The 18,118-nt window shown below is 44.6% G+C and overlaps 1 protein-coding gene, 1 non-coding gene and 1 pseudogene across 6 annotated transcripts; 1 reads left to right on the top strand and 2 right to left on the bottom strand.

Moving 5' to 3' along the window:
• Positions 1–24: 24 nt before the first annotated feature.
• Positions 25–9,519, bottom strand: LOC125545308 (uncharacterized; annotated as a pseudogene). The gene is made up of 5 exons (XR_015618077.1): positions 7,002–9,519; positions 6,746–6,921; positions 5,505–5,876; positions 3,333–3,461; positions 25–3,245 (listed from the first exon to the last, which is right to left on the bottom strand). The product of XR_015618077.1 is annotated as an uncharacterized LOC125545308 (transcript).
• Positions 26–131, bottom strand: LOC125533399 (small nucleolar RNA snoR113). The gene has a single exon (XR_007294276.1). It is a non-coding gene; the product is annotated as a small nucleolar RNA snoR113 (small nucleolar RNA).
• Positions 2,115–5,494, top strand: LOC125545318 (putative protein ABIL2). Of its 4 annotated transcripts, none has more exons than XM_087546259.1 (9): positions 2,115–2,300; positions 2,409–2,491; positions 2,586–2,736; positions 2,817–2,916; positions 3,060–3,149; positions 3,240–3,288; positions 3,373–3,482; positions 3,642–3,745; positions 3,829–5,494. In XM_087546259.1, exons 1-9 carry the CDS (start codon positions 2,208–2,210, stop codon positions 4,003–4,005), a joined length of 957 nt encoding a protein of 318 aa, XP_087402385.1. In that variant the 5' UTR covers positions 2,115–2,207; the 3' UTR covers positions 4,006–5,494. The 4 variants fall into 4 exon arrangements, with proteins under 4 accessions (XP_087402385.1, XP_087402378.1, XP_048565221.1 ...); XM_087546252.1 differs by having other exon boundaries at positions 3,237–3,288; XM_048709264.2 differs by having other exon boundaries at positions 3,060–3,288; positions 3,835–5,494.
• Positions 9,520–18,118: the final 8,599 nt, after the last annotated feature.

The raw sequence follows: 18,118 nt of genomic DNA, 5'->3' as shown, positions 1-18,118 counted from the left end.
ATCTATACTAGGGTAAGAAACGGCGGCGGCTCAGAGTACAACCTTTCGCCGAATGAAATCACATCACGCTACTACCGTCCTGGGACGGGAGGCAGCCGTAAGACCGGCCTTTCAATTTCTCCTCACTGCCGCAAATCACATCACCAAAGCATTGGTACCAAGAAGAGGCAACAAGACGATCAAATCAGACAGATAAGAAAAAGGAATGAAAACCAAGAACGCAATCGAATCGAAACCAGGGAAGAAATCGGGATGGCGGCGGCGCCGCAGCGCGGATACAGAACAGAGGAGGAGGAAGGGAGGGGATGGGAGGGGCACCGGGAGCCCTAAGTTTATATTTATAGAGCAGTTCGGCTCTCGCGTTCGCCTGCTGGGCCGACGTTCCAGGGCCGATATGTGCTGGCCGATGGAGGTGGGCCGGCGTTCCAGGGCCGACATGTGCGCTTGCATTCGTTCACTGGCTTTGGTTTTTTCTCGTTCGTTGACTGAATGTTGTTTTCTTGTTCTTTTACCCCTAAAAAAAAAGCTCTTTTGCCCCTCAAAAAAGGGTATTCTGTTCTTTTTCGCGTGTGGTTTTCTGTCTAGGTTTTTATTTTTCGTTTTTTAATTATTAATTTTTCTCTTTTGAGTTTGCTTGATCAAGGCAAAAACCAACCAATGATGTCCCAAACAGAGGAAATAGTAGTTAATCCATGTGTAATGATTCACCGCCCTTCTTGCTTGGAGTTGAGCCTATCTATATGCTTGGTACGGGAAAAGCACTTCTGCCGGATCTTGTGGGTACCTGCACTGCACACATTTTGGCGAAAGATTAATATCAGTAAGCTGCACGCACAGAAGAGCTATGGGGTTGCTGTTGTTGAGAAGAGTATCCTTAGAGTTTGTGATTATGACGCGACCAGCTAGCAGTGTGGTGTGGTGACTCATGAGGAGGGCCCATACTCATGGGGCAGAACATGCATGCACAACATGTCTTCTACTGTAGTATAGTACTCCCTCCGTTCCTAAATACTTGTCTTTCTAGACATTTCAAATGACTACTACATACAGATGTATGTAGACATATTTTAGAGTGTAGATTCACTCATTTTGCTCCGTATGTAGTCATTTGTTGAAATGCCTAGAAAGACAAGTATTTAGGAACGGAGGGAGTAGTACCTTAAACAGCTATACCTCACACTAACTGATTTCTCTCAACATGCAAACATGCATGAGAATTTCCATTCCACTATGCTATTTATATTTCAAAAATGGGCAGGGAAATATTTTACAACTGTACAATACCTGCCAAACACAATAAACCATGCGAATTTTAAGTCTTAGTTCTCATATTATTAATTACTCCAAATATTTATATTCCCTACAACCAAGTCTCATTGGAATATATTGCGGAACATTTCCAAAACAACGCGCGATTTATCATCTATCTAGTCTAGCAGAAAGAAAAGGGAAACAAGCCTCCGGTCCAGCATCCCAACCAAACCCCACCCTGCCTTCTCTCTTTTGGTTGCCCTACATGCACAGTGTGAGCCAAATGCATCTTGACTGACTGGCTAACCACCTGGACACTGGTGCGATTAAATCAGTGGCTAGCCCTACCGACTTCACTCCACTCTGCAGTGCCCGTCCTCCTGTCACCCCTCTGCTGACTGCTCCTTGCTGTCGAGGAATGGATCAGAGCTTCATGGGTGGGTGATGATGCATGATTGGCTGATAGCTGTGGGGTTGCAGTGGTACATGTAGACTTGTCGATAATATATAACTATAGATGAGTACGCAGGACCATATCTGCTGTCAATGTGGTACATGATGCAGTCAACATCCAGCAGAGTGAGTAGAGCAGTTGTTGTCACCCTAATTACCTAAAAAAAGGGGGTCTCATGTTGCCTTAATTGCCTATAAGGAAGCAAAAAGGGTCTCATGTTAGTTGCCTTGCCTTGCCATGAATGGCATTATTATGTATAGCTGTTCCTGCCATTGCCAGGCCATCAACCATAAACTACTCTTCTGGTACTAGTCAAATACCTGTCGTGCTAATGACACGCCTCCTCCTCCTCCTTGACCCATAAGGCCTTCTTCCTCCCAGCTGGCTGAGTTCATCACCATGAGTGCTTCTCCTCTTCTGCACCAACATCGCCATATAATATCATCAAGCTTCCTGATCAGAGAAGGCCTGAGAGAGGCAAGGAAACAGAGAGTTGGTTTGAATGGTGGAAGCGGCGGGGCCTCTCCGGAGAAGAGGCGGCACCATGGAGGAGGTGCAGATGGAGGAGGCATTCATCTTCTCTGAAACCATCAAGGTCGGTTCATCCTTCAAATTATGCCCGTGCTTATCGATCTTCCCCTGCAATCTCAAGACTCTGCTTGGGCATTTTCACATCAGCAACAATCTCACTCTCTCTATGCAGGATCTCAAGGCTCTGCGGCCGCAGCTGTATTCCGCAGCAGAGTATTTCGAGCTGGCCTACACACAGGAAGGCCGAAAGCAGGCGTACTGTCATATACCCATTGCTTCCTCCTGCATGCTCCACATGATCATCATGTAGCTAATCAGCAAGCTTCCACGTATATGCATATGCGCACAGGGTGATGAGTAACCTCAAGGAATACGCTGTGAAGGCCCTGGTCAACACTGTAGATCACCTAGGGTCCGTATCCTTCAAAGTCTCCAGCCTTGTCGATCAAAGGTTCGACGAGGTGGCCGAAGCCAACCTGCGGGTCTCCTGCATCCAGCAGGTTTTAGTTGGTGCATCCTAAATTCAGCAGTAAATCTCCTTGCAATATGCCTTCGGATTTAACGAGGCGGTTGGTTTCAGAGAGCTCAGGCGATCCACGCATGCGTGAACAGAGAAGGCCTGACGCAGCAATCCTTGTCGATCGCCGCTCCAAAGTATCACAAGAGGTACATCTTACCAGGTAAGTGGCCATAAGATACCTTTGTGCCTTTGCTGTGGCTCTGTTTTCTAGCCTGTCGGCACATTCAAGACGCAAGAAAAGTGGATGAGGGTCAACTCGGGTGAGACATCTTGATGCCTTACTTACTAAAGTGATTTCAGCAGGAGATGGTTCAGTTCCCAATGCCGTGCCGAACTTCAGCGAGATGAATAAGGTCAAGAGCAGGACTGCGCAGATGCATCAGGCCTTCCGTGGTAAGGATCTGCAATCCATGAAAAATGGCGGACGTGTGTTGGATATCTTGAACTTGATTTTGACCTGGAATGCCTACGTGTTGGCAGCAGCAGCATCTGCAGCTCAAACAAAAAACAAATACAAGCAAGCTTCATTCCGGTCAGTTTCAGTTTGCAAACTACATATCAGCTTGGGTTTCTTACTTTGCAGTTGAGCTGCCAAACTGAAAATTATCATTTGCAGCAAGCTCCGGTCGATTGCCCGTGCACCTTCTCAGAGCGCACGTTCATCCTCTCCAGCACAGCATCCGCGCTTCGTGCCGCCTTCTGATACTGCAATACCCACCAAAAGAGGTATAGTAGCAATAAGTTCAATAGCCGACGGTGGTATATGAGTGCGCGATGCTTCAGTTTCCGCGAAATGATTACAGAGTTACTCTTATCTGCTAAAATTTATCGATTAATGAATAAATATACTATTGTTCCGTGGACAATCTTGTTTCTGCTTAACAGATAAAAGATCGGATTCACCAATTTATTTGACAACTCCACTCACAAGGTCTGGGTCACTCTCAAAGAAGTCATCCTTGCTCAAGACATCAAGTGTCAGGGTCCAGGTAAACCAAGCTGGCTTGTGAACACAAGACTACCAGGAATGATATGCCTTACAATGCTGACACAATATTTCATGTTGCTCAAGATGCAGACAACTTCAGATCCCAAGAGATTGGCACCGCTGCGGTCATACACTGACAGGTACAATGATGATTCCATGGAAAGCGAGCAGACTCTGAAGAAGGGCAAGAAGTTCCTCAAGTCTCTGCTCAGTAGGCGCAAGTCTGGAAAAGAAGAACCACTGCAGGATAGTGTTCCTTAGGCTGTAAAGGATGAAATTTTTCATAGGAGTGTCCATTACTATCCTCAGTACTCTGTACTCAGTTAACTTTGTCCGATTCCTCTTAATAGTAATTATTCTTTATGTTTTTTCACCATTTGAAAGACGGTGCTTAAGGTGAGCCCTGGCACTGGAAATGACTTGAATTATTATTATTTTGCTCGAGAGATAGGTGTGCTGGATGACGTTGTTGGATACATGTATCGAGTAAGGCATTAACCTTTTTCTGTCTCTTTAACAGAACTCACGTTTTCATGTTACATCAGCAGTACATTAGTTAGGCAATGTACATTCATCAAGTCAGGCAAACTGTGGCTTGTTATGTTCTGTGCAGTTTGTCCATGCGCAGATTTAAGACTCTCATATTGCTATTAAACTAATACTTGATACTTGACTGCAGTTTGTATTTTCTAGAAACGGGTGCGATATTTTGGATCACAGTTTACCTCTAAAATCTGCCTATAACAGTGGGCAACATGAGAACAACCCAATTCATGATGAACTGGCTCCTGGTGCCTGACAACATCCTTAAAAGTGCAGAAAGTATGGATGCACCAGAAATTATGCAAGGATCAGTTGCTTATACATCTATCATAGATCGACTGAAATTTGGAAAACCTGGCTTTTTCTATGTTCTGGCCAATGCTATATGTCTATATATATACTTATTCAGTACATGTCGTCCTCTATCCCTATGTTTTTTCCCCTCGATGCCGTTGCGTGGACTATGGCCTACTCTGCCTTTTGATTTTCCCTCCCCTGCAGCTAGGTATTATCTTGTGTTCCTGGTTCTTGTTTATACAGTGGCCTTTCCCATCCATGGCTCGCTGAATTTAATGTATCTGCGCCACCCATTGCCATACTGAATATATCAATCTAGTAAATGATACAGTCAAAAGGCATGTCCTAGGCTATCTAATAGCTTGCAAGAATACACTCGCAGCATTGGAGCTTCACCAGACAATTCATTTTATGTTCAAGTGGTTTAAGAACGAGTTATCGGTACCATATACTGCACATCAGAAACAACAGCCCCATCAACTAACAGTTCATATGTCTGGCATTGGATCATCATCTGACAAAAAGGACAACACTGGAAAAAAGGACAATTGCAATGTCTAGTAGTGTCAGGAAGGTGCCAATGGCAATCGCCAGGCTCGGCTGGGACAGCGTCGACAAACAAGGCAATGTGGTGGAGGCTGAATGGGCGGAGGAGGCAGGCAGCGTCGCAGAGGCAGACGCCCTCTCGGACAGGGGAACCACGTCAATATTTGCCTGCCAAATGAGGCCTGAAGGTGCATACTGTTCTTTGCCTATCTTTTTCATTTAGCTATGCATACAACACCGCGGATATCTCATACTACAGAAGGTACATACTATTGTTGCCTAACTATTTCTGAAGTTCAAGCTCATTAAGAACGAGAAAACAAAGAAGTTTTGCAATTTATTGCAGAGAAACAAGTCCATGGAAAAAGCCATACCAAGCTTTGGAACTCTTTTGTATGGCCAGTGGACGAGCGCATCTCATCTTACGATATCCAATTATTCAAGCTGTGCAAAACATGCACATAGCCCACCTTGGGCCATATAGCTCGATACCAGTCTGGTAGAGCCAATTCGTGATGATTCCATCACTTAACTCATACTCCAATACGGGGCTGTTTGCAGGTATTCTCTTCAAGGTTGTACAGTTTCAGATTGGTCAAGAAAGCCATATGTCTAGCCACCCACTGCAACACTCTTCCTCGCGTTCACATCTCTAATGCGCCGAGCTTTGGTGATTCAGCTGCTGTTCAACTACAGCTAAAAACATGTCTTCTACAAACGTTCTGGTGGCTAGGGAAGGTCTTGTCCTGGCAATATTCCACAGTTAGTATTTAGCTCAGAAAGTGCATGCAAAATATCTTTGATTACAGTTCATATGAATACCCTGAGAGGTTTATGTTCTCAACGAATATTATACCCATTTCAAAATATCTTCCTTGCCAACCTTGCTCCTTTTCTTCCACCCTCACCTCTCTCCCCCACTCCATTGGCGCCATCGCCATGGCCTTAACACCTCATCTCCCCCCCCCCCCCCCCCTAAAATTCCCATGAAGTGAATCCAAGCATTCTCGAAAAAAAAAATTCAGCCTTGTATGAAGTTAGCTACCTCATCGCACTCGACAATTTGAATTACTACTGTGTACACCTCTAAAACTAGCAAACATGGCAGATGTACAATTAGTTGCTAAATACGAGTTAGCAACAGAAACCTGGCTGTTATCGTATTTCTTCAGCAGCTATTTCTGCGCATTGTGGGATTACTACTGTTTTAATGCAGCTTAAAGCTGAACACTATGAACGGTAGCAACAGAGAACAGCATAAAAACGTTTCTTGCATAACCATGGGCAGAACTAAATGATTGATAAACTAAAATTCTGCTACATAATGGCTGAATCCAAACTTGTATAGGCTGCATACAACTATGCGACTGAACCCAGTTGTCTGTGCAACCAAATTTTCAGCAAACATGCAAGAATGAAGCCTTTTCCAGGGCCCTCTAATCCACCACAATTCCATGCAAACTCAGTTTACAGCTAAGTGACGATGTTCATCCAAGATTGGGCAAGAACATAAGAACGGTTCGCCTCCAACTATTTTCCGATAGCACAAGGTTAAAAAGAAAAACTGATCCAAAGAAAAGGAAGGGCCTGAAGAAGGGTGGGTATGGTGGGGGACCTGGAGGTAGAACTTGCTGTGAGCGCGTACATGAAGAGGGGAAGTAAGTACAGCGCATCAATGCAAGGCTGGCAGTGGCGCCTCATCCCTATGAAAGTGCAGGACCCGAGGTGGTGTTGGCATCCTGCAGATTGAATCAGAAGCACACACCGGTGAATTCTTGGTCATACCTTTACCTACATCATGGGGAAAAATAGTTGAATCTTCAGTGAAGTAGTAGAGCAGATAGAAATCAAACTGGAAATAATTTTCTCACCTGTATGTAACAAGCTCCACCAATGGAACTGACAGGATAGAATACAGGAGACTCTGGCATGAGCTCGCATATCTGCTAACTCAACATAGCATCAGCAACCTCAGACATACATTCTTCAAGAACCTGTTTGTCCTGACATAGAAAATATAATTTTCAAATCAAGAGTAAATCCACCCTCGCATGCACAGCAGACCACTGAGAATGACATTGCTAAAAATGCATTCTTATGAAGGAAAGTGACTGTTTCAAAGGGATAAAATCTCAGGTGTCTGGTAGAAAAGATTGTATACCTTCCCAAATCGCATCAGAAGTAATTACCCCAAAAATTCTTACGAAGTCATTACCTCATACCACCAATGGAATTAGACTACTTGGTCAACGTTTCCTTGCCCATCGAAGATCAAAAGATTCATAGACATTACACATTCTTGTGACTTTGACACATCACAAAATGAACTCAATGAAATATTGAAGGTACAAAGCAGGCCATTAAGATATCTTGTACTAGCAGGAGGGCCTTATGGCAAGAAAAGAGTTGAACCGTGCTTTCTTAGGAGTTAGTCTCATGTGCAATGCCACTAAATCCATCTAAAAAGTGATAATTTGCAGGAAGTAACTTGATGTTCTCCCGATATTTCCCTTTGCTTGAAAAAAGAGACGACAACAATGAAGTGGTTGAATCTTCAAGTGAGATGATCTTCCCATCAACTTTAGACAAATAATTTCCAGCCTTGGCAATCTCACCTTTTTCCAACAACCTTCTGATGATATCATTTACAAGATGAGAGCTGGGAGCACAACCACTCTTCTCCATCAATGAAAACATATTGTCAACTTCTTCCACTGATCCTTCTTTTAGAAGATTGTTTATCATTACGTTGTAAGTATAAGCATCAGGCATCAACCCACTGGCTGATATTGCAGCAAACAAACCTTTAGCTTCTTCTCTTCTCTGAACCTTGTACATGGCATTAATCATGGTATTGAGTGTTATGATATCAAACTTCACATTCATTGCACGTAATTCCTGGAACATGGTGATTGCTTCGCCAGCGCAATTATTTTTACAAAGTCCTCTAAGAATTATAGTGTATATGGAAATGGGCACTGTTATTCCACTTTTGATCATCTGATGAAACATTTCCTTTGCAGCAGCAGTTCTCCCAGCACGATATAAACCATCCAGTATGATGCCATATGTCACAGTTGTAGGTTTAACTCGCACGACATTTCTCTAAATAGGGTCAAACCATCATCGATCCTTCCATTTTTAAAATAGCCATCAAGAAGTGCACTATAAGTAACAGCATCAGGCTCAATTCCAACTGATACCATGGCATCAAGCAGTTTGAATGTTTTATCCATCTTGGCGACTGAGCAATATCCGTCAGTCAGTGAACTAAATTTACTGCCATTACATGTCGCTTTATTAGGCTGCGCACCATTACGAGCCATCCGCTGAAAGACTAGCTCTGCCTTGTCCATTTCTCCGGCCTTGCACAACGCATCAATTATTATGTTGTATGTCACCACAGTCGGCACAACCCCTTGCCGCATCATTTCATGGAATAGATGGCATGCCTTGTCTATTTCGCCCTCCTTAAAGAAGCCATGGATGATTGTGCTATATGCCACCACATCAGGAAGGCAGCCTCCTTCTTTTGCCGCCATCTGGAGCAGGTCGAGTGCCTGCTGACTCATGCTATTTTCACACAAGCTTTTCAAAACTATGGAGTACGAGATGGCATTAGGCACACAGCCCAGCTCGGGCATCCTGTGAAGCAGTACTTTCACAGCCTCTTCTGTCCGTTTCGCGCAGCAGAGGCACTTGAGGAAGGTGGTGGCGACGATCTCGTTTGCCTTCAGGCCTGTCCTGAGGAAGCGGCCGAATAAGGCAAGCCCTAGGTCCGGGCGACGTGCGCGGCAGCAGCAGTCCATGAGGATGCCATAGGTGTGGACTGTGGGCGCCGCCACACGCGGACCGGCCTCTTCTCGGCACACGGTTGAAGAGAGCGACGGCAAGGGCGGGGCCATCTCTGATGCAGGCGGCGGGGGACGTGGCACGGGCGAGGACGGCAAAGAAGCCGTTCATGGTGCGATCGGGGACCGGGGTGGCTTGACCGAGCAAATCGTCGAACAGGTGGTGAGCGTCTTCCGGGCTGAGCGTCCCGGCGCGAACACGCTCTATGGCGGCGACAAAAGCGTCTCGGGGAGACCAGGGGCCTGAGGGCGGTGAGGTGGAGGTGGAGGTGGAGCAGCGGCGGAGGAGCCGGAGGCGGGGTATCAGTGTGGTGGAGGAGGAGCTGCGGCGGAGGAGGCGGAGGCGAGACATCGGCGCGGTGGAATAGCGGCGGAGGCGGAGTGGGGAAATCGGTGGGGCAAAGGAGTGGCGCAGACCGGACTTCAACTAGGTTCAGCCGGAGGAGGAGCGGCGGCGAGGGCGGATGCGGCGGACAACGGCGTCGGTGGGTGTTTGGCGTGGATCTTTTGAGCGGGTCCCGTCTTCCGGTCGCTCAATCAAGCATTTGCCTCTGATTGTCTGTGGTTGATCCAACGTCCCCAATACTAGTGTTTCAAAATTTCCTTAAAAAACTAGTATTTAAAAAAAAATCTCCAATTTCCTCATCTAAACGTGACAGATTTTTTTTCGCGAAAAAACTTCTAATCTATTCATCTTCAATCATGGCAGTACAACGAACACCAAAAATAAAAATTACATCCAGATCCATAGACCACCTAGCAACGACTACAAGCACTGAAGCGAGCCAAAGGCGCGCCGCCGTCATCACCCCTCCATTGCCGGAGTCGGACACAACTTGTTGTAATAGACAGTCGGGAAGTCATCGTGCTAAGGCCCCACAGAACCAGCGCACCAGAACAGCAACCGCCGTCGATGAAGAATAACGTAGGTTGGAAGGATTCAGCCTAAAGACACACGAACGTAGACGAACAACGACGAGATCCGAGCAAATCCACCAAAGATAGATCCGCCGGAGACACACCTCCACATGCCCACCAACGATGCTAGATGCACGGCTGGAACGGGGGCTAGACGGGGAGACCTTTATTCCATCTTCAGCGAGCCACTGCCGTCTCGCCTTTCTGAGCATGACACAAACCCTAACAAGACAGGAAAAACGACTGAAAACGGAGCCCTCCCACCGGCCCTTGGCAGGATCCACCGCGTCCCCATGGCCCTAGGGCCACTGGAGACGAGGCGGACCTGCGGCGGAGCCGGCGAGAGACAGAAACCCTAACTTTCTTTCTTAAAGGAGGAGGAGCGACTTGGCGGCTATGCGTCCCCAAACGTGGCAAATCTTTGGTGGGATGGGTGGTGGTTGGTATCAAGTTTGTGTCCAACATCTTCATTCCCGTGGTGTTCAAGCATGTGCATCGATATTGTAATCTACTTGTTCATTGTTAGCCAAGCGCCTTTCACCGGAATTATCCCAAGGACTTCGTGTAACCTTTGCTTAATTAATAAATGTTGAAGTTTTCAAAAGTTAAAAATTTAAACCTAACTGCCACAACCACATGTAAAATGGTGAAAATGAAGGAAATATGCCCTAGAGGCAATAATAATGTTATTATTTTATTTCCTTATATCATGATAAATGTTTATTATTCATGCTAGAATTGTATTATCCGGAAACATAATACTTGTGTGAATATATAGACAAACCAAACGTTACTAGTATGCCTCTACTTGACTAGCTCGTTAATCGAAAATGGTTATGTTTCCTAACCATAGACATGTGTTGTCATTTGATTAATGGGATCACATTATTAGGAGAATGATGTGATTGACATGACCCATTCCATTAGCTTAGCACCCGATCGTTTAGTATGTTGCTATTGCTTTCTTCATGACTTATACATGTTCCTATGACTATGAGATTATGCAACTGTCGTTTACCGGAGGAACACTTTGTGTGCTACCAAACGTCACAACGTAACTGGGTGATTATAAAGGAGCTCTACAGGTGTCTCCAAAGGTGAATGTTGGGTTGGCGTATTTCGAGATTAGGATTTGTCACTCCGATTGTCGGAGAGGTATCTCTGGGCCCTCTCGGTAATGCACATCACATAAGCCTTGCAAGCATTATAACTAATGAGTTAGTTACAAGATGATGTATTACGAAACGAGTAAAGAGACTTGCCGGTAACGAGATTGAACTAGGTATTGAGATACCGACGATCGAATCTCGGGCAAGTAACATACCGATGACAAAGGGAACAACGTATGTTGTTATGCGGTCTGACCGATAAAAGATCTTCGTAGAATATGTAGGAGCCAATATGAGCATCCAGGTTCCGCTATTGGTTATTGACCGGAGACGTGTCTCGGTCATGTCTACATTGTTCTCGAACCCGTAGGGTCCGCACGCTTAAGGTTTCGATGACAGTTATATTATGAGTTTATGAGTTTTGATGTACCGAAATTAGTTCGGAGTCCCGGATGTGATCACGGACATGACGAGGAGTCTCGAAATCGTCGAGACATAAAGATTGATATATTGAATGGCTATATTCGGACACCGGAAGTGTTCCGGATGATTTCGGAGAAAACCGGAGAGCCGGGGGGTTACCGGAACCCTACCGGGAGTAGTAATGGGCCATATGGGCCTTAGTGGAGAGAGAGAAGGGCGCCAGGGTGGGCCGCGCGCCTCCTCCCCCCTTGGTCCGAATTGGACTAGGAGAGGGGGGGGCGCCCCCCTTTCCTTCTCTCTCCCCACTTCTTTCCCCCTCCTAGTAGGAGTCCTACTCCTACTAGGAGGAGGACTCCTCCTGGCGCGCCTATAGGGGCCGGCCAGCCTCCTCCCCTTGATCCTTTATATACGGGGGTAGGGGGCACCCCTAGACACACAAGTTGATCCACGTGATCATATTCTTAGCAGTGTGCGGTGCCCCCTTCCACCATAATCCTTGATAATATTGTAGCGGTGCTTAGGCGAAGCCCTGCGACGGTAGTACATCAAGATCGTCACCACGCCGTCGTGCTGACGGAACTCTTCCCCGACACTTTACTGGATCGGAGTCCGGGGATCGTCATCGAGTTGAACGTGTGCTAGAACTCGGAGGTGCCGTAGTTTCGGTGCTTGATCGGTCGGGCCGTGAAGACGTACGACTACATCAACCGCGTTGTGCTAACGCTTCCGCTGTCGGTCTACAAGGGTACGTAGATCACACTCTTCCCTCGTTGCTATGCATCACCATGATCTTGCGTGTGCGTAGGAATTTTTTTGAAATTAATACGTTCCCCAAAAGTGGCATCCGAGCCTAGGTTTTATGTGTTGATGTTATATGCACGAGTAGAACACAAGTGAGTTGTGGGCGATATAAGTCATACTGCTTACCAGCATGTCATACTTTGGTTCGGCGGTATTGTTGGACGAAGCGGCCCAGACCAACATTACGCGTACGCTTACGCGAGACCGGTTCTCCCGACGTGCTTTGCACAGAGGTGGATAGCGGGTGTCAGTTTCTCCAACTTTAGTTGAACCGAGTGTGGCTACGCCCGGTCCTTGCGAAGGTTAAAACAACACCAACTTGACAAACTATCGTTGTGGTTTTGATGCGTAGGTAAGATTGGTTCTTGCTTAAGCCCGTAGCAGCCACGTCAAACTTGCAACAACAAAGTAGAGGACGTCTAACTTATTTTTGTAGGGCATGTTGTGATGTGATATGGTCAAGACATGATGCTGAATTTTATTGTATGAGATGATCATGTTTTGTAACCAAGTTATCTGCAACTGGCAGGAGCCATATGGTTGTCGCTTTATTGTATGCAATGCAATTGCGCTGTAATGCTTTACTTTATCACTAAACGGTAGCGATAGTCGTGGAAGCATAAGATTGACGAGACGACAACGATGCTACGATGGTGATCAAGGTGTCGCGCCGGTGACGATGGTGATCACGACGGTGCTTCGAAGATGGAGATCACAAGCACAAGATGATGATGGCCATATCATATCACTTATATTGATTGCATGTGATGTTTATCTTTTATGCATCTTATCTTGCTTTGATTGACGGTAGCATTTTAAGATGATCTCTCACTAATTATCAAGAAGTGTTCTCCCTGAGTATGCACCGTTGCGAAAGTTCGTCGTGCCCAGACACCACGTGATGATCGGGTGTGATAAGCTCTACGTCCATCTACAACGGGTGCAAGCCAGTTTTGCACACGCAGAATACTCAGGTTATACTTGACGAGCCAAGCATATACAGATATGGCCTCGGAACACGGAGACCGAAAGGTCGAGCGTGAATCATATAGTAGATATGATCAACATAGCGATGTTCACCAATGAAACTACTCCATCTCACGTGATGATCGGACATGGTTTAGTTGATTTGGATCACGTAATCACTTAGAAGATTAGAGGGATGTCTATCTAAGTGGGAGTTCTTTAGTAATATGATTAATTGAACCTAAATTTATCGTGAACTTAGTACCTGATAGTATCTTGCTTGTCTATGTTTGATTGTAGATAGATGGCCCATGTTGTTGTTCTGTTGAATTTTAATGCGTTCCTTGAGAAAGCAAAGTTGAAAGATGATGGTAGCAATTACACGGACTGGATCCGTAACTTGAGGATCATCCTCATTGCTGCACAGAAGAATTACGTCCTGGAAGCACCGCTGGGTGCCAGGCCTGCTACTGGAGCAACACCAGATGTTATGAACGTCTGGCAGAGCAAAGCTGATGACTACTCGATAGTTCAGTGTGCCATGCTTTACGGCTTAGAATCGGGACTTCAACGACGTTTTGAACGTCATGGAGCATATGAGATGTTCCAGGAGTTGAAGTTAATATTTCAAGCAAATGCCCGGATTGAGAGATATGAAGTCTCCAATAAGTTCTATAGCTGCAAAATGGAGGAGAACAGTTCTGTCAGTGAGCATATACTCAAAATGTCTGGGTATAATAATCACTTGATTCAATTGGGAGTTAATCTTCCAGATGATTGCGTCATTGACAGAATTCTCCAATCACTGCCACCAAGCTACAAGAGCTTCGTGATGAACTATAATATGCAAGGGATGAATAAGACTATTCCCGAGCTCTTCGCAATGCTGAAAGCTGCGGAGGTAGAAATCAAGAAGGAGCATCAAGTGTTGATGGTCAATAAGACCACTAGTTTCAAGAAAAAGGGCAAAGAGAAGAAGAAGGGGAACTTCAAAAAGAACAGCAAGCAAGTTGCTACTCAAGAGAAGAAACCCAAACCTGGACCTAAGCCTGAAACTGAGTGCTTCTACTGCAAGCAGACTGGTCACTGGAAGCGGAACTGCCCCAAGTATTTGGCGGATAAGAAGGATGGCAAGGTGAACAAAGGTATATGTGATATACATGTTATTGATGTGTACCTTACTAATGCTCGCAGTAGCACCTGGGTATTTGATACTGGTTCTGTTGCTAATATTTGCAACTCGAAACAGGGACTACGGATTAAGCGAAGATTGGCTAAGGACGAGGTGACGATGCGCGTGGGAAATGGTTCCAAAGTCGATGTGATCACGGTCGGCACACTGCCTCTACATCTACCTTCGGGATTAGTATTAGACCTAAATAATTGTTATTTGGTGCCAGCGTTAAGCATGAACATTATATCTGGATCTTGTTTGATGCGAGACGGTTATTCATTTAAATCAGAGAATAATGGTTGTTCTATTTATATGAGTAATATCTTTTATGGTCATGCACCCTTAAAGAGTGGTCTATTCTTATTAAATCTCGATAGTAGTGACACACATATTCATAATGTTGAAGCCAAAAGATGCAGAGTTGATAATGATAGTGCAACTTATTTGTGGCACTGCTGTTTGGGTCATATCGGTGTAAAGCGCATGAAGAAACTCCATACTGATGGGCTTTTGGAACCACTTGATTATGAATCACTTGGTACTTGCGAACCGTGCCTTATGGGTAAGATGACAAAAACACCGTTCTCCGGTACTATGGAGAGAGCAACAGATTTGTTGGAAATCATACATACAGATGTATGTGGTCCGATGAATATTGAGGCTCGTGGCGGATATCATTATTTTCTCACCTTCACAGATGACTTAAGCAGATATGGGTATATCTACTTAATGAAACATAAGTCTGAAACGTTTGAAAAGTTCAAAGAATTTCAGAGTGAAGTTGAAAATCATCGTAACAAGAAAATAAAATTCCTACCATCTGATCATGGAGGAGAATATTTGAGTTACGAGTTTGATGTACATTTGAAACAATGTGGAATAGTTTCGCAACTCACGCCACCCGGAACACCACAGCGTAATGGTGTGTCCGAATGTCGTAATCGTACTTTACTAGATATGGTGCGATCTATGATGTCTCTTACTGATTTACCGCTATCGTTTTGGGGATACGCTCTAGAGACGGCCGCATTCACATTAAATAGGGCACCATCAAAATCCGTTGAGACGACGCCTTATGAACTGTGGTTTGGCAAGAAACCAAAGTTGTCGTTTCTGAAAGTTTGGGGCTGCGATGCTTATGTGAAAAAGCTTCAACCTGATAAGCTCGAACCCAAATCGGAGAAATGTGTCTTCATAGGATATCCAAAGGAAGCTATTAGATACACCTTCTATCACAGATCCGAAGGCAAGACTTTTGTTGCTAAATTCGGAAACTTTCTAGAGAAGGAGTTTCTCTCGAAAGAAGTGAGTGGGAGGAAAGTAGAACTTGACGAGGTAAGTGTACCTGCTCCCTTATTGGAAAGTAGTACATCACAGAAACCTGTTTCTGTGACACCTACACCAATTAGTGAGGAAGCTAATGATAATGATCATGAAACTTCAGAACAAGATACTACTGAACCTCGTAGATCAACCAGAGTAAGATCCGCGCCAGAGTGGTACGGTAATCCTGTTCTGGAAGTCATGCTACTAGATCATGATGAACCTACGAACTATGAAGAAGCGATGGTGAGCCCAGATTCCACAAAATGGCTTGAAGCCATGAAATCTGAGATGGGATCCATGTATGAGAACAAAGTATGGACTTTGGTTGACTTGCCCAATGATCGGCAAGAAATTGAGAATAAATGGATCTTCAAGAAGAAGACTGACGCTGACGGTAATATTACTGTCTACAAAGCTCGACTTGTCGCAAAAGGTTTTCGGCAAGTTCAAGGGATTGACTACGATGAGACCTTCTCACCCGTAGCGATGCTTAAGTCTGTCCGAATCATGTTAGCAATTGCCGCATTTTATGATTATGAAATTTGGCAAATGGATGTCAAAACTGCATTCCTGAATGGATTTCTGCAAGAAGAGTTGTATATGATGTAGCCGGAAGGTTTTGTCGATCCAAAGGGAGCTAACAAAGTGTGCAAGCTCCAGCGATCCATTTATGGACTGGTGCAAGCCTCTCGGAGTTGGAATAAACGCTTTGATAGTGTGATCAAAGCATTTGGTTTTATACAGACTTTTGGAGAAGCCTGTATTTACAAGAAAGTGAGTGGGAGCTCTGTAGCATTTCTGGTATTATATATAGATGACATATTACTAATCGGAAATGATATAGAATTTCTGGATAGCATAAAAGGATACTTGAATAAAAGTTTTTCAATGAAAGACCTCGGTGAAGCTGCCTACATATTGGGCATCAAGATCTATAGAGATAGATCGAGACGCTTAATTGGACTTTCACAAAGCACATACCTTGACAAAGTTTTGAAAAAGTTCAAAATGGATCAAGCAAAGAAAGGATTCTTGCCTGTGTTACAAGGTGTGAAATTGAGTAAGACTCAAAGTCCGACCAATGCAGAAGATAGAGAGAAAATGAAAGATGTTCCCTATGCTTCAGCCATAGGCTCTATCATGTATGCAATGCTGTGTACCAGACCTGATGTGTGTCTTGCTATAAGTCTAGCAGGGAGGTACCAAAGTAATCCAGGAGTGGATCACTGGACAGCGGTCAAGAACATCCTGAAATACCTGAAAAGGACTAAGGATATGTTTCTCATATATGGAGGTGACAAAGAGCTCATCGTAAATGGTTACGTTGATGCAAGCTTTGACACTGATCCGGACGATTCTAAATCGCAAACCGGATACGTGTTTACATTAAACGGCGGAGCTGTTAGTTGGAGCAGCTCTAAACAAAGCGTTGTGGAGGGATCTACATGTGAAGCGGAGTACATAGCTGCTTCGGAAGTAGCAAACGAAGGAGTCTGGATGAAGGAGTTCATATCTGATCTAGGTGTCATACCTAGTGCATTGGGTCCAATGAAAATCTTTTGTGACAATACTGGTGCAATTGCCTTGGCAAAGAAATCCAAATTTCACAATAGAACCAAGCACATCAAGAGATGCTTCAATTCTATCCGGGATCTAGTCCAGGTGGGAGACATAGAGATTTGCAAGATACATACGGATCTGAATGTAGCAGACCCGTTGACTAAGCCTCTTCCACGAGCAAAACATGATCAGCACCAAAGCTCCATGGGTGTTAGAATCATTACTGTGTAATCTAGATTATTGACTCTAGTGCAAGTGGGAGACTGAAGGAAATATGCCCTAGAGGCAATAATAATGTTATTATTTTATTTCCTTATATCATGATAAATGTTTATTATTCATGCTAGAATTGTATTATCCGGAAACATAATACTTGTGTGAATATATAGACAAACCAAACGTCACTAGTATGCCTCTACTTGACTAGCTCGTTAATCGAAGATGGTTATGTTTCCTAACCATAGACATGTGTTGTCATTTGATTAATGGGATCACATCATTAGGAGAATGATGTGATTGACATGACCCATTCCATTAGCTTAGCACCCGATCGTTTAGTATGTTGCTATTGCTTTCTTCATGACTTATACATGTTCCTATGACTATGAGATTATGCAACTGTCGTTTACCGAAGGAACACTTTGTGTGCTAGCAAACGTCACAATGTAACTGGGTGATTATAAAGGAGCTCTACAGGTGTCTCCAAAGGTGAATGTTGGGTTGGCGTATTTCGAGATTAGGATTTGTCACTCCGATTGTCGAAGAGGTATCTCTGGGCCCTCTCGGTAATGCACACCACATAAGCCTTGCAAGCATTATAACTAATGAGTTAGTTGCAAGATGATGTATTACGAAACGAG

Source organism: Triticum urartu, chromosome 1A (assembly GCF_056163025.1).
Source record: "Triticum urartu cultivar PI428250 chromosome 1A, HENAU_Tu73, whole genome shotgun sequence".
NCBI lineage: Eukaryota > Viridiplantae > Streptophyta > Magnoliopsida > Poales > Poaceae > Triticum > Triticum urartu.
The sequence above is the reverse complement of the archived record's forward strand: the minus strand, read 5'-3'. Positions and strand labels throughout refer to the sequence as shown.